This window comes from Pieris brassicae, chromosome 14 (assembly GCF_905147105.1).
Source record: "Pieris brassicae chromosome 14, ilPieBrab1.1, whole genome shotgun sequence".
In the NCBI taxonomy this organism is placed as follows: Eukaryota; Metazoa; Arthropoda; class Insecta; order Lepidoptera; family Pieridae; genus Pieris; species Pieris brassicae.
Genome location: NC_059678.1, coordinates 3636985 through 3653137, shown reverse-complemented (window position 1 = coordinate 3653137; position 16153 = coordinate 3636985). Strand labels below are relative to the sequence as shown.

Here is a 16153-nt window from a genome sequence, read left to right as displayed (position 1 = left end):
GGGAGTTAATCTCCTGGACGATGCCGTCGGTCCTAGTCGGTGGGCTGCTTTTCTAATGTCAAGGTCTACATTCAAGGTGTCTGCGAGTCTATCGATTCTTGACCATGCGCGATATGTAGCCTCCGCCACCGCCACTTAGAGGTTGGGGCAGCGACTTTGCCAGTTCCAGGAATTCTACATTTTCCTTTTCTTGATCTCGCTGAATTCTTACTCTTTTCTTTAATTACGCAGCGGTGATGCAGTTAGGCCGCGATCCTTTGCAGCACACTGTAAAAATGTGATGGGATTTTAGCCCGTACTTCGTTACTCACGCCGGTCTTCTTACGATAGCCTCATTTCGTGGGCGAAGGGAGTTTTGGAGAATATTATATATTTATAAGAAGGACCAGATATCACACGTGTGCTTTATATAATCAAAATCATGCGCTTTTTCGTCTTACATTTTTTAAATATTTTAATATTCATAACTCTTGTTGGTGATGTAAATTATTTGCATGCATAATCCTCTCATGATTAAAATCAGTCTGAGGGGTGAGAAAGTACAAACATAATGGCGTGTCGTTTGATTGCAGTTGGTCATACGGGCGTCGCGTGTCCGTGATTGGACAAGACGTTGACCAATCCCAATCAATCGATTCGTGTTTTGTTTTACATCTTCACTCCCTCAGGTAACATTTGCTGGTCCCACAAGAGCTTAGTAGGCTTAAACTATCATCCTGATGTCGTTAATTCAGCTCCTGAGCAGCCATGTATTCTCTTTGCATAATGAAAACATCGTGAGGAATGTCAGCATGTGCCAGGCCATGTGAATGCATCTTGACACGAGAACAAGACGCCTCAAAAACTAAACCTTTTGAGATACTAACACTAGTGTAGTGAAGTGAACAGTGTACATGAACATAGTGTTAGTGTAAACAAATTGACGATCACTGTAAATGCACATTAATCTTTGTTACTAGTCCGGAAGAAAAATAAGTCGACATAATATTAGCCATAATTATTGTATAGGCTAGTACGGCCTACATACGGCATCAGTGATGGGCAAGGTACGGCCCGCAAAACTATTTAATCCGGCCCTAAGAGGGTCCATGAGCATGGATAGTATGTGGCCCGTTATAATTACGCTTTGACAGTCGAGAAGAAAAAGTAGATTCTACGTGTAATGTTTTTATAATAATGGTTAAAATCTTCAACAACAATGCATTTTTTCTTTAATTCAGACCCTCCTTTCTTTTGAAATATCTCTAACTTTGTGGCCCACCATTAAAAAAGTTTGCCCACCACAAGGCTAGATTGTAACAATTGTCAGGGATGGAAGTTTAAAAGTTATCACGAAAAAGGTATCTGATGCCAAGATTAAGGGTTTCAGTTCCAGGTTTTGGTTAGTCTCAGATTAATCTCACCTCTTAATGTCTATGGTGAAAATTTCTTTTCATTCTTATCCATTAAGATATGCCTTCAATGATGTGCAGGGCAGCACTGATTCTAGTTATTTTTTTTAATAATATAAAGTCGTTTAAATATCCCATCCAACTTTCACAGCGTGCCGCAAAGAGTCGCGGCCTCACTCCCTCAACGCTGCGATCATGAAAGAAAAGAGTAAGAATGCAGCGAGATCAAGAAGAGAAAAGGAGAATGCAGAATTCCTGGAATTGGCGAAGTTGCTGCCACTCCCTTCAGCGATTACGTCGCAGCTGGATAAAGCATCCGTCATACGACTGACGACCAGTTACCTGAAGATGAGACAGGTTTTTCCTGATGGTATGTAATGGGTTTTAGTTGGTAAGCCTCCTTAGACTGAGGTAGACTGGTCGATCCTGTTCATCCACTTATGGATTCTATGTAACTTTAAACACATAGAATAATCCAGCTCTCATAGTGAAAGACATAAGGACAGGAAAGACGTCTAAGACCTGAGTATCAGGTACAGATGGCTGTATAAAATAAAACTAAATTAATTTATATACAAAATTATAGAAATTTTATTTCCGAAGTGAAACTAGTCATAATTTTCTTTCTAAACATAACATTTAAAAAACATTGTATACACAACAACCAAGATTATAGGATATATCATATCTTTCTGTAACATTCTCACCCCCATAATGTCTTGAGATACCTGGACCCATATATTATTTTATAGGCTTAGGAGACGCTTGGGGGGCCGCTCCACCACCACCTCAGCCGCGGGAGCTCTCCATACGGGAACTTGGGTCCCACCTACTACAGACCCTCGATGGCTTCATCTTCGTAGTGGCACCTGACGGAAAGATCATGTATATCAGTGAGACAGCGTCGGTTCACCTAGGTTTGAGTCAGGTATGGAGTAGATTTTTAACTGACTTCAACGGTGAAGGTTTCTCAATTCAACCGTATATTTTCTTTCTTCTCGGATAACTTCGTAGTTCGTGAGCCGATTTTTTGTCGGAAAAAAGATACTTCGATGGTGGTACCAGGATGATGATGACATCCCAAGGATGAACTGGCTTTGAACCATCTTTCTTTAACCTGCTCTTTACTGTTACTAGCGATTCATTTAGTTGAAATTGGAATTTCAGAACAATTCTTTATCAGTTATAAAAATAATTTATCAAATCTTAAATCGTTTATTTGCAAAGAATGTGGTACATTCCGGATAGATTTTAAAAACTGGTACCAACCAACATTCCTTGTCCTACCATTACTGTTTAATCTCATCAGGATATGGCAATTCATTGATCTAGTCTGAACATACTGGGTTAACTCTCCCAACCATTGCCTTTATACATTTTCCTTTACCTTGAACTTTTCTTCTCTTAGCGGTTCCAGGTCAAAGCCGCATGCATCTATCAATCGACGTTTAGCTGTCGTTACAGAAAGATAAATTGTTTTAGAAAATATTTCTAAAAACAGTGTAATACAATTTTATTAAAGAGTATCTAAGCGTTTCTTGCCTAATTTAGATTAGTTTTCGATAGCTCAGTTTTTAATGTTAGTAAAATTCACAGGTGGAGTTGACTGGCAATTCAATCTATGAGTACATCCATCAAGCTGATCATGAAGAAATGAGTGCTGTCCTCAGTTTACAGCATCCACATAGTTATTTAGGTCATCAGTGTCCATCTATTGGGTAAGAATCTGCTTCATTTATTTAGTGGTTGGTAAGAACATCTTCTGGGTGGGAATTAAAATGGGCTCTTTGAAGATACATTTTAACAGTTCCCTGGTTTGGAGCGTTAGAACACCGTGCGAGGATGTTAAGTTAAAATCTTGCGTCTTGTCGGATCGGACAGATCCTAGCTAGCCGAGTTGGAGATATGGTATTCTGGTCCTGAAAGTCCCGTAAGGGTTTAGATTCTATAACGCGATATATATTCGTTCAAACATAACAACAGAAAAGAAAAGCACAGAAAATATCTCAGTCTTAGAATGGATTGCGGCTTGACGTGGATTACACAAATTGAGCACATCAGATCTAAGCTCTGTTCACTTATGGGATGACTTTGGACACATCGCTCGGTGTATCTCACATCAGATACGTCACATTATCTACAACTCGTTGGTCAAGCCTCATTTACTTTATTTAATTGAAAACGCCGCCAAAACAAAATTAACGAACATTCAAATATTGCAAAATAAAATTACCAAAATACTGTTCCATTATAATCATTTTTCACCTACCATAAATATACATCGAGACACAAACTTAATGAATTTAAAACAACATTATGTTTGCAAAAACCCGTCATCTTGTAGTCGATATCAACTTCGGGGCAATAAATACAGATAACACAACTTTCTCTACAGCTGTGATACTTTTGACATTTAACACCTTTTGTCTTCAGTCACCGTGACCACGCACGCTGAAAAGCACGCGAAACGTCGGAGTTAAAATTATGTAAATAATTATAAGTTTTTAATAATAATACATAGCTTCAATCCGTTCAAAAAGCGTTTTTCTTAATGTTTAAATCTATGTTAACAAAAGACAACACAAAAGACACAGTTTTCATAGAAGTATGCGTCAAAAGAGTTATCTTGCATTACCTAAAATACGTAACGAACTACGGCAAAAAAATGTTTACCTACGAAGGCGCACAGCTGTATAATAAACTACCCACAAATATATAAAAAAAATATTACTTCTTTCAATTCATTCAAATCGAAACTAAGTGAATATGTTAGACAAAATTACTTTTAAATTCATTTCTTATTTTTAATTTTTTTCATGTCTTTGGTTACTTTTACTTTGATTTCATGTTCGGCTATCGTTTTATTGTGATTATTTTAGGACCGACTACAATGTAGTGTTAATCTAAACTATTATTCTCATGTAAGTGAAATTTTTGTCTTTTTTGAGAAATAAAGTCTTTAAACCGATGTTTGATCTAAACTACAGGAAGGATTACAAATGATAAGTAAAAGAAAAAATATTTAAACAAATACTGACGGCTGGACGGTGGAAAATAATAACTGTTAAAATCTCTTTCCACCAACTATGATTTTGTTCCTTTTGGAGTGTTACACAAGCACTCATTAAGTTGGTGCCTGAAATAAGAGAAAACCTTTCATGAGTATAAGGTTTTAATAAGCTAAAATTAACACTAAAATATGTTTTGGTTACATTAGATAGATTGACACAGACACTAACAAAACAGATTGACAATGTCATCAAGTTATGGCTGATAGCTTCAAGCAAGAAGTTTACATTATAATAATCTTTTAAAAATTCCGGTGTTTTACGAACGCGGTCAGATCTACGAAGTGTTGGCTCCGGCTGTGGTGTTGACGGTAACTCAGTCGCTAGCTCTCTGCTACTTTCAAGTACCACAGGTCCCGTTTCATTAGATGGAGGAATTTCCAAGTTTTGATCTTGTGTTTCTGGAAGTTTTTTTTTTGGGAATTTCCAAGTTTTGATCTTGTGTTTCTGGAAGTTTTTTTTTTTGGGAATTTCCAAGTTTTGATCTTGTGTTTCTGGAAGTTTTTTTTTTGGGAATTTCCAAGTTTTGATCTTGTGTTTCTGGAACTTTTTTTTTTTTTTGGGGAATTTCCAAGTTTTGATCTTGTGTTTCTGGAACTTTTTTTTTTTTGGGGAATTTCCAAGTTTTGATCTTGTGTTTCTGGAACTTTTTTTTTTTGGGGAATTTCCAAGTTTTGATCTTGTGTTTCTGGTTTTTTTTTTTTGGGGAATTTCCAAGTTTTGATCTTGTGTTTCTGGAAGTTTTTTTTTTTTGGGGGAATTTCCAAGTTTTGATCTTGTGTTTCTGGAAGTTTTTTTTTTTTTGGGGGAATTTCCAAGTTTTGATCTTGTGTTTCTGGAAGTTTTTTTTTTTTGGGGAATTTCCAAGTTTTGATCTTGTGTTTCTGGAAGTTTTTTTTTTTTTGGGGAATTTCCAAGTTTTGATCTTGTGTTTCTGGAAGTTTTTTTTTTTGGGAATTTCCAAGTTTTGATCTTGTGTTTCTGGAAGTTTTTTTTTTTGGGAATTTCCAAGTTTTGATCGTTTTCATGTGGAGTGCAATTTATGGCTGTTCAAAGTAATGATCGAATTGAATGAATAAGTTAGTTAGTTTGAGGAGCGCATATTTTTCGGTGTTACGTTACGTACCGAACTATTAAAGTTCCTTTTTCTTAACCGTCATAACTACTTCTTCTTACCCGTCGGTACTGACTAGATTTAAGGAACTAAATATTATGACATTATCCGGTCAATATATTCTTGAAGCCTTGTTGTATTTACAAAAAAACTTAAACGATTTTAAAACAAATGGTGACTTTCACCAGTATAATACGCGTAATAGAACTAATTTGAGTGTGCGACCAACCAGGCTCCAGAAGATAAACCACTCCTTATATGGAAATTGTATTTGTTTTTACAACAAACTCCCAAGCGAAATTAGAGAACTGTCACTTAATAAATTCAAAGCCCTTGTTAAAAGCAAATTAATTAATAAAGCCTTTTATAAATGTGACTAATACCTAAATGATCCTAATCCTTGGAATTGATTTGCTCCAGTTTAAACCATTTGTATTAAAAACTTGGCGATTGAAAAGAGTGGCGGAAAGTTTCTTGCCAGTTCTTCTTACCCGCTCTACGCCCTTGACTTGCGAACTGGTTGTAAATGTAAATTTACAGTTAATTTAATTTGTTTTTCTTGACGTTCATAAGTCTACATGTTTACCTATATGAATAAAGATATTTTGATTTGATTTGATTTGTTCTTCAGCATTTCGTCTAGCACGGTTGTTCAAGATACGTCGGTAAATCCAGATCCCGAACGCTTCCAGTTTTTTGGATTGTCTCTATTAGCGTCCAAGACACGCCGTAGGGCAGCACAGACCTTGTGAACGTGTCGTGTATTTAATACAATTCTGAAACATTTTCTTTTCGTAGCTACCCAGTCGGTGGCACTTGGAGCTCGAGTGTGGACATAGAATGCGAGAGAGCGTTCTTCATAAGGATGAAGTGCGTCCTGGCCAAACGTAATGCTGGTCTTACGACATCAGGATATAAGGTAATATATAGATTTGTTTTATGCGCAAGAGGGCAGGAGGCTGTATGTTAAGTGAGTACACTTACGATTAAGACTCCGTTTCCAATGTTTTCTTTTAGCACTTGCTTATTTTCTTCTATTGTATCTTATGACAATGACCTGATTGTACGAGGTGGAGAGGCTGGCTAACTGTCACTCAGGTCTCCTGTTCCAGAGGCCAGTCTCTCACATACACTTCCAAATGTTATCATCTTAGTTTAATCATAATAACCTTGTATATGTGAGAGAAGAAATAAAGATTATTTATTTATTATGATTATTACACCCTCAATGCCAGGGAGCTCGTTGCCGTCTAAGAATTATTTAATCAAAATCTTTCTTTGGAATTTTTATTTGGCGTCAGCGTGCTTCAACACTGAGGTGGTAGGTTCGACTCTAATGGGATTTCTATTACATTTAACACTCCGTACGTGAGGAACCCGATCCAAAACTTGATACTGAAATCAGAGGTATCTGCAGACATAAAGGTGCCATTGGTTGAATTGTCTTTAATAATTGATTTTTGATTTTCGTATAACACGGGAAAGATTGATGAGTTGAAGCCAATTTTGAGGCTAAAGATAAATCGTGGCATAACAGTTGAAAAAAATGAATCAAATCAATAAAAACAAAGATTTTTCTATGTCAGGCTACGTAATATATAATAATATTTTTTTTTAGTTGTTAATTATATTTTAGGTAGTAAAAAGCTTGTAGTTGTCGTAGTTAAAACGCACGACCATCCGTATTCAACGGTGTACATCTATTTACTTCGCCGTGAAATTACACTACACTAAATTAACGCGAAAGTATGGATGGATGTTTGTTACTCGTTCTCGTAAAAGCTACTAAATGGATTTTAATGAAACATTACAATAATATAGCTATCATCAGAATAACATATACAACACAGGCTACAATTTATAAAGATATTGTGTGAGTTATTCAAAATATCCAGTTCGTTGGAAAAAAACTACAAACTGCGAGCTTTGCGTGCGCTGCAAAAACTGCTAGAGTTACATATATGTAATGTATGATGATGTTTATGATAAATAATCCTACAAAAAAGCCCGACATAGTATGTATCAACACATACATCTCCACAGTATATCTTATGTGTGAGCGTATAGTCAAAATAGTGAACCATAACTAGAATAATAAAATGTGTTATTTTATTTTACACACGTAAGAAGTGAAACTTCTTTGTGACCTTATCTTCAAATAATGATCTACTACATGCATCTTTACAGAAATTGGTTAAATAAAATAAAATTAGATAAAGTTTAACAAAAGGTTTTCATTATCAGAGACATGAATACAAATAATACAATTATTTCATTTCACCTTATTACTACTAAGATTATTACAGAATTTTATTAATTGTAATAGAATTATTAATATCGTTGTTATCGTTATTATATATTTTTGTTATTAACGGCTTCCAATCAACCGTGGTAGGGATAAGAAAAAGACGGCGCGTAACCGGAAAATGTGACGGTAATTTTTATCCAACGTCGATAAAGAAGTTTCACTTCAAAAACTGATAATACTTTTATCGCTTCTGGTATTTAAAGAATATAAAATATCTTTCACGCTACATCATTTGAAGATATATTGCTTTAATCCTGCGCAGAGGAAATCGCGGACACAAACTGCTTTTGAGAACCGTAAAAATTGTAATAAATATTAACTTGACGAAGTATCCTCTCTTGTTGCCTAATTCTAAGTGCCTAGAGAGCTGTACTATTGCCATTCGGTGATCACAGAGCTCCCTGCTTGAGCTGCTTTTATGTTAATTCGTGTAAATCCAAACGCGAGAGCCCAGCCCCTTACATTGTATAACGTTAACATACATTCAAGTGTGTTAATTAAGCGAGGGGTGACTTCAATTCGTTTGGATTTGAATGTAAAGTATATTGCTTGGATTACTCGGTTACTAACGGGTAAAAATTACTCGATGCCATTGCCACTGCTATTGGGACCTTCGGTCCGGACAGTGGTTAAAGGGGAAAAGACTCCTTTTGCTTGGAGTAACGGTACAGCCTTTCTCCACAATAACTTCCGTATGTTAGCACTATTAATCGTATTCTGTCAGAGAGCTGTGGCTTCAGTGTGCGACTCTCATACCTGAGGTCGTAGGTTTGATCCACACGGACTTTCTATGTGAGCATTTAAAATCCGCTCGTACGCAGGAAAACATCGTGAGGAAACCGGCTTGCCTTACTCAAAGTCGACGGCGTGTGTCAGGCACAGGTGGACCTACCTTGACATATCATGAAACAGAACTGTGAGGCTCAGATATAAAAAAAGTTATAGCGCTACTGATGTTTTGAGTTATCCTTCGTATTCAGAGACGATATAATTTGAGCTGAGTATGTGCCAAGGAGTAAACCTGGGGCTATTTTAATTTGTAATCGTCATTAGATTCCTAATGTTTTTGCTGTTTATGTACTTTGCAATAAAATAAATTTGCTTTCAGGTGATTCATTGTTCCGGCTACCTCCGTGCTCGGCGATTCGGCGAAGGCTCTGCCCCCCTTGGGCTGATAGCGGTGGGTCACTCCCTACCCCCCTCGGCTGTCACGGAATTGAAACTCCACTCAAACATGTTCATGTTTAGAGCGTCCCTGGACATGAGACTTATATTCTTGGATGCTAGGTAAGTGTCAAAACACATTTTAAGTAAACATATTGGTTAGGTTAATTGTGGTCCTCTAAAGTGGAGTTGGACGTCAAACGATGAGGGAAAAGGAGCAAAAATACCCCACGAAGTGAGAGACGAAAGAGTGGTGGGCAGATACATATGGGAGGATGAAGGTAGATATTGCAACGTGGACTCGAACCGCTAGAGGATTGGAAAAATTAAGAGGGACTTTTGTCGAAGGACAAGCTGTCGGAAGAATTGTTATAAATACCTATAGATACTAGTTAAGTTACGTCAAATCACTTTTTTCAATTAGGCCTATTAAAAAGGCAATATTGAAAGTCAAAAATACAAATTAAAAATATTTAAGAGAAAAATGACTCTAGTTATAATAATAATAATAAGTCTTTATTCCACATCTTTGACATACATTTGATAAAAAAGATACCGATTGCAAAAGGTAGTTTCATATGGAGATGAATGGGCAAGAAACTTACTATTTTAAAATAGTTGTTACAATATTTTGTAAACGTTGATTTTATAATTATTACTATACTAAAATAAAATAGATTCACGGTGTTATGCACGGTAACAATGCAGCCAATAACTATATTATTATGTACATATTGACATATATTGCAACTGTAGATTAAATTATTCGTTATAAAAAAACCAATTATCATACAGTCAAACTGTGTGAGTTAGGTGAAAGCTGAGTTATTTATCAAAAAAAAGATTGAGAAGAAATTATTTAAACTGTAGGTTTAACTAGATAAACATCCAGTTGATTTTGCCTAGTTTAAAAAATGACTGAAGTTAAACATTTAAGCCATTTTTTATTTAAAAATCTCTATTCAATATTTTCGGAATCTTGTTTTCCGTCATTAGTTGTTTATTATTAGTTTAGTGTTTTGGTTATATTTCGATCGAATATAAGTCTTTTATAACTATTTATTCACTCCCGGTTTCGCCTTAATATAAACTTAGCCTATGTTTTTAGTATATTACCAACATATGGAACATTTTACCCCCTAGAGTCTGCAATTTTTGCATAAAAATTATAATATTTTATATTTTGCGATCAATTTTAAAGTGAAACTTCTTTATTTGCGTTGTAAAATTACCGTCACATTTTTCGGTTACGCGTCACATTTTGTCGTTACGCGCCATCTTTTTACTGTCCCTACCACGGTTGATTCGAAGCCATTAGTAACAAAAATATATAATAACGATAACAATGATAGTAATAATTCTATTACAATTAATCAAATTCTGTAATAATCTTAGTAGTAATAGGGTAAAATGAAATAATTGTTCAGTTCTTCTTACCCGCTCTACGCCCTTGACTTGCGAACTGGTACTAAATGTAAATTTACAATTAATTTAACTTCTTTTCTGACGATCATAAGTGTGCTTATGACTAAAGTTATTTTGAGTTTGAGTATACGTATAAAAAAGCTTTTAATTTAAGCTTTATACTGTTTTAATTTCTGGTCAGAGGAACCGGCGATCTTAAGGATACCTAACGATGTCTTCGTAAGACCAAGTGACAACTGCTTGTCCTTTAGTAAAAATCACAGACAATTGAAAACTCAATGGCACACAACTCCGAGGCTTCGTCGAAACGGTCAGTTACGATTCGTTTTACCGTTGATTGGCGTGAACTAATAAATTTGAACGCGTTTCCAATATACAGGGACCAGTCGAACGAATATATGAAAATTATTATTTTTAAATAATAGATCTAGTTTAGTAACATAAAACACAACTTTTATTATATGGTACAATATTCTCAACCCGTAGTAATAATGAAAATGAAATTTAAAATTATTGGTCCTTCTGGCCAGGTGGCCAGATTATATGTATAATACTGGCATTTCCTCGGTGTATTGCGATATATATTATATATATACCTATAATTAGCGCCTGGGTACTTGAAGCTCACGGCTCAAGACTCCAAAGGGAACAAAGTTGAAGGAAAGATTTAAGCCTTTTATTTTCCCAACGTGTCTACGTATCCCATACCACAGCCAGTCCCATTGGCTTAATGAAGCTGACTTTCTTGCCAGTTCTTCTTGCTTTACGCCCTCGATTCGGTGGTGATAAATGTAAGGACCTACCCTCTTTTAAATTGTTCTAAAGTTCGATAGACAAATAGAGTAACAAAGAAGGGTCAATGAAAGATCGTCTGGCATGCTCTGAACAGCTTAAAGTCGCTTGGAAAGTGGGTTCAACAGGCGCTAATTAAAGATTCATAAATTTGTTTTAATTTTCCATTTATTTATTATTATTACTATTTATGTTAAGAGTATTGTAAATGTATATTTGTGTGTTGGAAATATATAATATTATTGCGCTTAGTTCGAGATATACAATGGAAAACGATTCTAGACTAATATTGTTTCTCGGAATGCAATAAAGATTGCCAATGTCAAACAGGCATGCGCAATGCGAGAATTATTTTCGCGTTTTATTGTTCAAGACTTGCGCGCCACAGTTCAAACAGTAAAATGTTCTTTAAAGCTTCAAGTTTATCGTAGTGAACGTTAGAAAGTGTAATGTTATCACACATAAAAATGTGTTTCCCTTTTGCGCATATTGCGCATAAGATATATATAAGTGACAAGTCTTTCATCACCTTGACGTCCGTCCTTCTACTGAGCGTTTCTTAAGTTCTTTCACCTCCATGTGGAACCAGCTGCCCACTGAAGTATTTCCGAACCAATTCGATTTAGGACACTTCATCACGGGAGCCTCCTGCCCGATTGCCACATGTTCTTTGCCCCCGTAACATAATCTAATATTTCAAAGATCCAGTATCCAGACCCTTGATCTTAACCCCAGATTTACTATTTTTTTAAATAGGCAAGTAGGCGATCTTTCTACTTGTACTTACAATTAAATTTTCGTTTCCCAATTTAAAAAAAATAGCAAATGACTTTCTGATAATAATAAATTACATAAACGTGTTTTTGCATCACCAACTGTTTACAACACTTCGCTAACTAACCTATACTAAGAACCATAGACCATATTCGTTACAAAATATATTGAATGTCAAAACACCTGACAGATGGTCGTAATTTAACACTATTCTCTATGTCAACAAAACTAGATATAATTCTATGAAATCTTTAACCGCTTTCTACTATAAGCACTGTATCAAAAAAAGTATTTTACCTATGTTTATTAACATAAAGGCCATCTCAAGTTTTCAAGCGATTACAGAATATCAACACGTTTGTACAGTAACAGTATTCGTCCTAGGGATTGTGTGCATAAAATTAAAAAAAGACGGGACTGACATTTGGCCTACTACTGAAAGTCTTGCAGGGGTCTTCGTACCTAGGGGATGTGTGAAGGGCAAGGTTGTAAGCGATATCAAGGGCCAGAACGAAGATATTCCGTCTGCTGAATGCTGCCTCCGACTATCTAGCTGTTTTTATGTTATAGGAGGCAAACGGGCAGGAGGCTCACCTGATGTTAAGTGGTACCACCGCCCATGGACACCCACATTACCAGAAGACTTGACGAGCTGGCCTTTCAAGAATTGGTACGCTCTTTTCGGACCCTAAGTGGAATTGATTCGGAAATACTTCAGTGGGCAGCTGGTATATAGAGGTGGATAATCTTTCTTCGGCTTCATACATGATTCAGACGTTTGGCACAGTTCCACCTGATGTTAAGTGACATATGTAAATGCCTCTTATTGCCAATTATCAGTCGGTGCTCAATATTTGATTAACTTCGTCATGAGGGAAGCTGATTGGTATACGTGCCGGTCTATGATTCTTTGACAACGTTGGCTGTAACATGGATTTAAGGCATCCATTACGATAGTTCCTGAACGTGTTCCAAAATATCAAAAGCTGGTTCCACATAGTGGTGGTGCGTGGCAAAACTTGAAACGGCCTTAAAGACGCTCAGTTGTGGAATAGACTTCGAGGTGATGATGGTATTTTGTATTCTGCCTTGCGGACCTCTTTATATTTTGACTATCTATACCACACCTTCAGGAACTATCGTAATGGATGCCTTAAATCCATGTTACAGCCAACGTTGTCAAAGAATCATAGACCGGCACGTATACCAATCAGCTTCCCTCATGACGAAGTTAGTCAAATATTTAGCACAGACTGATAATTGGCAATAAGAGGCATTTACATATATCACTTAACATCAGGTGGAACTGTGGCCAAACGTCTGAATCTCGTATGAAGCTGGAGAAAGATTATCACCTCTATTTACCAGCTGCCCATTGAAGTATTTCCGAATTAATTCCACTTAAGGTCCTTGAAAAACGTACCAATTCTTGACATGCCGGCAACGCACTTGCGAGCCTTCTGGCAACGTGAGTCAATGGGCGGTGGTATCACTTATCATCAGATGAGCCTCCTGGTATTACATACAAAAATAAACACGATAACTATAATTTATATATCCAATGACATTTGCGGCTGAGTTTATATTGGTTTATACTCTAAAATGCCTACAAGCATGGTCACGCTTGACCTTTAATGACCATAAAAATATTTCATAGCTGAAAATGTAAAAATGCTTAGAAAAATTATTCTAAGAAGCAATTATTTGAATTTCAACCTTATTTTAATACGATAGAATGCATTTTTAAATATCAATTGTGGTACGTGTTAAAGTGGTGTCGGAGCAGATTGCTTCCGCGGTGTCAGCACAGCGCTGGCCGTGGAGTTGTTTAATTATGAATTAAAGTTTTATTACGTTCTGAGTAACGCTTTGTATTTAAATGCAATATAAATAATTATTTGCGTGAAGTTGATTTGGCTCTGATGTTAAGTGATACCCATAGACACTTATATTATCAGAGCGCTCTGTGTTACCAGTCTTTTAGGAATTGGAACGCTCTTGAAGGACCCTAAGTCGAATTGGTGCAGGATAAATCAGCGGCCAGCTTTTTAATGTAATAAATGGGCAGAAATCTACCCTGATGTTAAGTGTTAACATGGAAACTTACATTGCCAGAAGTCGAATTAATTTGGAACTTTCTGCGTTTTTACGCTTAGTTGTGGATCGACACACGAATTTCGTATTCTGCCTTCACGTCTGATAACGAAACTCACATGGGATTAAACATACTTTAACAGTAACGTTAAGTGTTTGGTTCATCTCCTACGACACATCAGATTAAGATTGGTTTATATATTTCTGAATGACAGACATTTTCTATGTCACCAATATTATTTATTCAGTTACATAAATATGCAAATAATCTTTATTAATCTAAGAACATCTATAAAATAATATATTTAGGACTGTATACATATTTCTTTGTGTGTTTAACTTCGTTGTTTATGAACCGATTTGGATGAGTGTTTTTTATTGGAATTCAGGGTACCATATGGGAAACTCTGTTCAAAATCAAAAAAATATAAAACGAAACTTTTTGTTAGTACAACCTCTCCATACCATCCCTGTTCTGGAAACTCAAGTACGAGGGGCACAAACGCGTCAAACTGCCGACGCAAATAATTGCCACGAGCCTCTTTACACACCGACAAAATAATTGATCTTATTTCACACAGCATTACTCCCGGTTTTGCTTAATTTAAAATAATTTATTCATTTCGGTAACACAATGTACACTTATGAACGTCAAAAACAAAAATGTATTTAAAATGCTTCTTTAACATTTACTGCCAGTTCAATCAAGGGCGTAGAACGGAAGAGAAGAACTGGCAATGAACTCTTCGCCACTCTTTTTAATCGCCAAGATTTTTTACACAACGTTTGTAAGCTGCAACCATTACACCATGTTCCACATGACATCTTAAGTAATAAATTAAAAACAAAGATTTGTCTCGGATCGTCAAAGATCCTCTATCAGCAGGAAGCATGGTGACATAGGAGCACCTACATTCTCGTGGGAATAACACGCAATTACATAGTCGCGGATGCTTGGCGCACCCATGCGACTTCCATACAAAGAGTCCCCTCAGGAGTTGCATGGATCTGGTCAGGGCTACACCTTCATAAGTCCTCATGTTATTTTCACACGTGTATATCCTTTCTATAATATATTTTCATTAAGCGATACATTCTCGTTGTAACAGTGATGTCTGAGGGCAATAATAAAAAAAACACTACAATATTCTATTTAATTGAAAACCGCGGCGACATTTACAACTGTCAGCTGTCATCAAAAAGAATAAATACGTCAAAATGTACTAAAAATACAATTTATCTGTTGTACTGTCATCGTGTTGTTGTTGCTCTGTTCTGTTCCAAGTGTCCATTGTTCCTGTAATAGATTTTTTAAATTAAGACAAAGAGTAAACGGAAGCACTCAACGCTAATTGCCGGAAGTGATTGATGTCAACAAGTAATTCGATAGTTGCGATTTTTTAAGGGTCGATTGAATGGGAGGGGAAAAATTTTGTTTATAGAGGGGTTTTTGTAGTTTTTAAACGCAGGGGCGGCTTTGTCAAAATTAATTCAAGTTTATTGGTTAAGTATTTCAAGGTTTCCGAGTTATATAACTTGCAAAGAAAACAATATTATATACTAGAACAATGAACTTGAAACTAAAAACCTTTAAAAAAAACCTATTAGAAATTGTTCTTTGACGTCAGATAACAATCTTTTCAAAAAAATATTGCTGCGTTTGGAGAAAACAACAACAATAGAAACAACTTAAATGTTGACTATACTCTACTAAATTCAGGGTGTCAGTTTTTTGTGACGGTGTGCGGGTGTCGGTTTTTTGTGACGGTATGCGCGCGTCGTAAAAATTTACTCTCATCATTTTTCCCTTACGCGCCAAAAGAAGTAACTTCAAAAATATAATATAATTTCTAATATATATTAGTATTTCAAGGCTTTAATGTCTACTTACGTTTGTTTACAAATTTACGATGTATATTAACTTAGGCACGTTATGTTCATCAAAATCGTTTCAGTAGAATAAAGGTTCTTTATTTATATATTTCGTAATCCTACAGTTAACAAAAAGCGATGGAATACGTGG

At 35.9% G+C, this 16153-nt stretch overlaps 1 protein-coding gene and 1 long non-coding RNA gene across 3 annotated transcripts in view; one reads left to right on the top strand and one right to left on the bottom strand.

Moving 5' to 3' along the window:
• Positions 1–16153, top strand: part of LOC123718057 (single-minded homolog 1) — a 40398-nt gene that overhangs the window by 16461 nt on the left and 7784 nt on the right. The window contains exons 2-6 of the mRNA XM_045674429.1: positions 1543–1761; positions 2144–2319; positions 2988–3109; positions 6372–6492; positions 8990–9168. Of these exons, the coding sequence (XP_045530385.1) occupies positions 1543–1761; positions 2144–2319; positions 2988–3109; positions 6372–6492; positions 8990–9168 (817 nt within the window). The remainder of the gene's footprint in view (positions 1–1542; positions 1762–2143; positions 2320–2987; positions 3110–6371; positions 6493–8989; positions 9169–16153) is intronic.
• LOC123718087 lies at positions 1965–10784 on the bottom strand. Of its 2 annotated transcripts, none has more exons than XR_006754917.1 (3): positions 10483–10784; positions 4430–4527; positions 1965–3310 (listed from the first exon to the last, which is right to left on the bottom strand). It is a non-coding gene; the product is annotated as an uncharacterized LOC123718087 (long non-coding RNA). The 2 variants fall into 2 exon arrangements; XR_006754918.1 differs by lacking the exon at positions 10483–10784 and adding an exon at positions 6065–6094.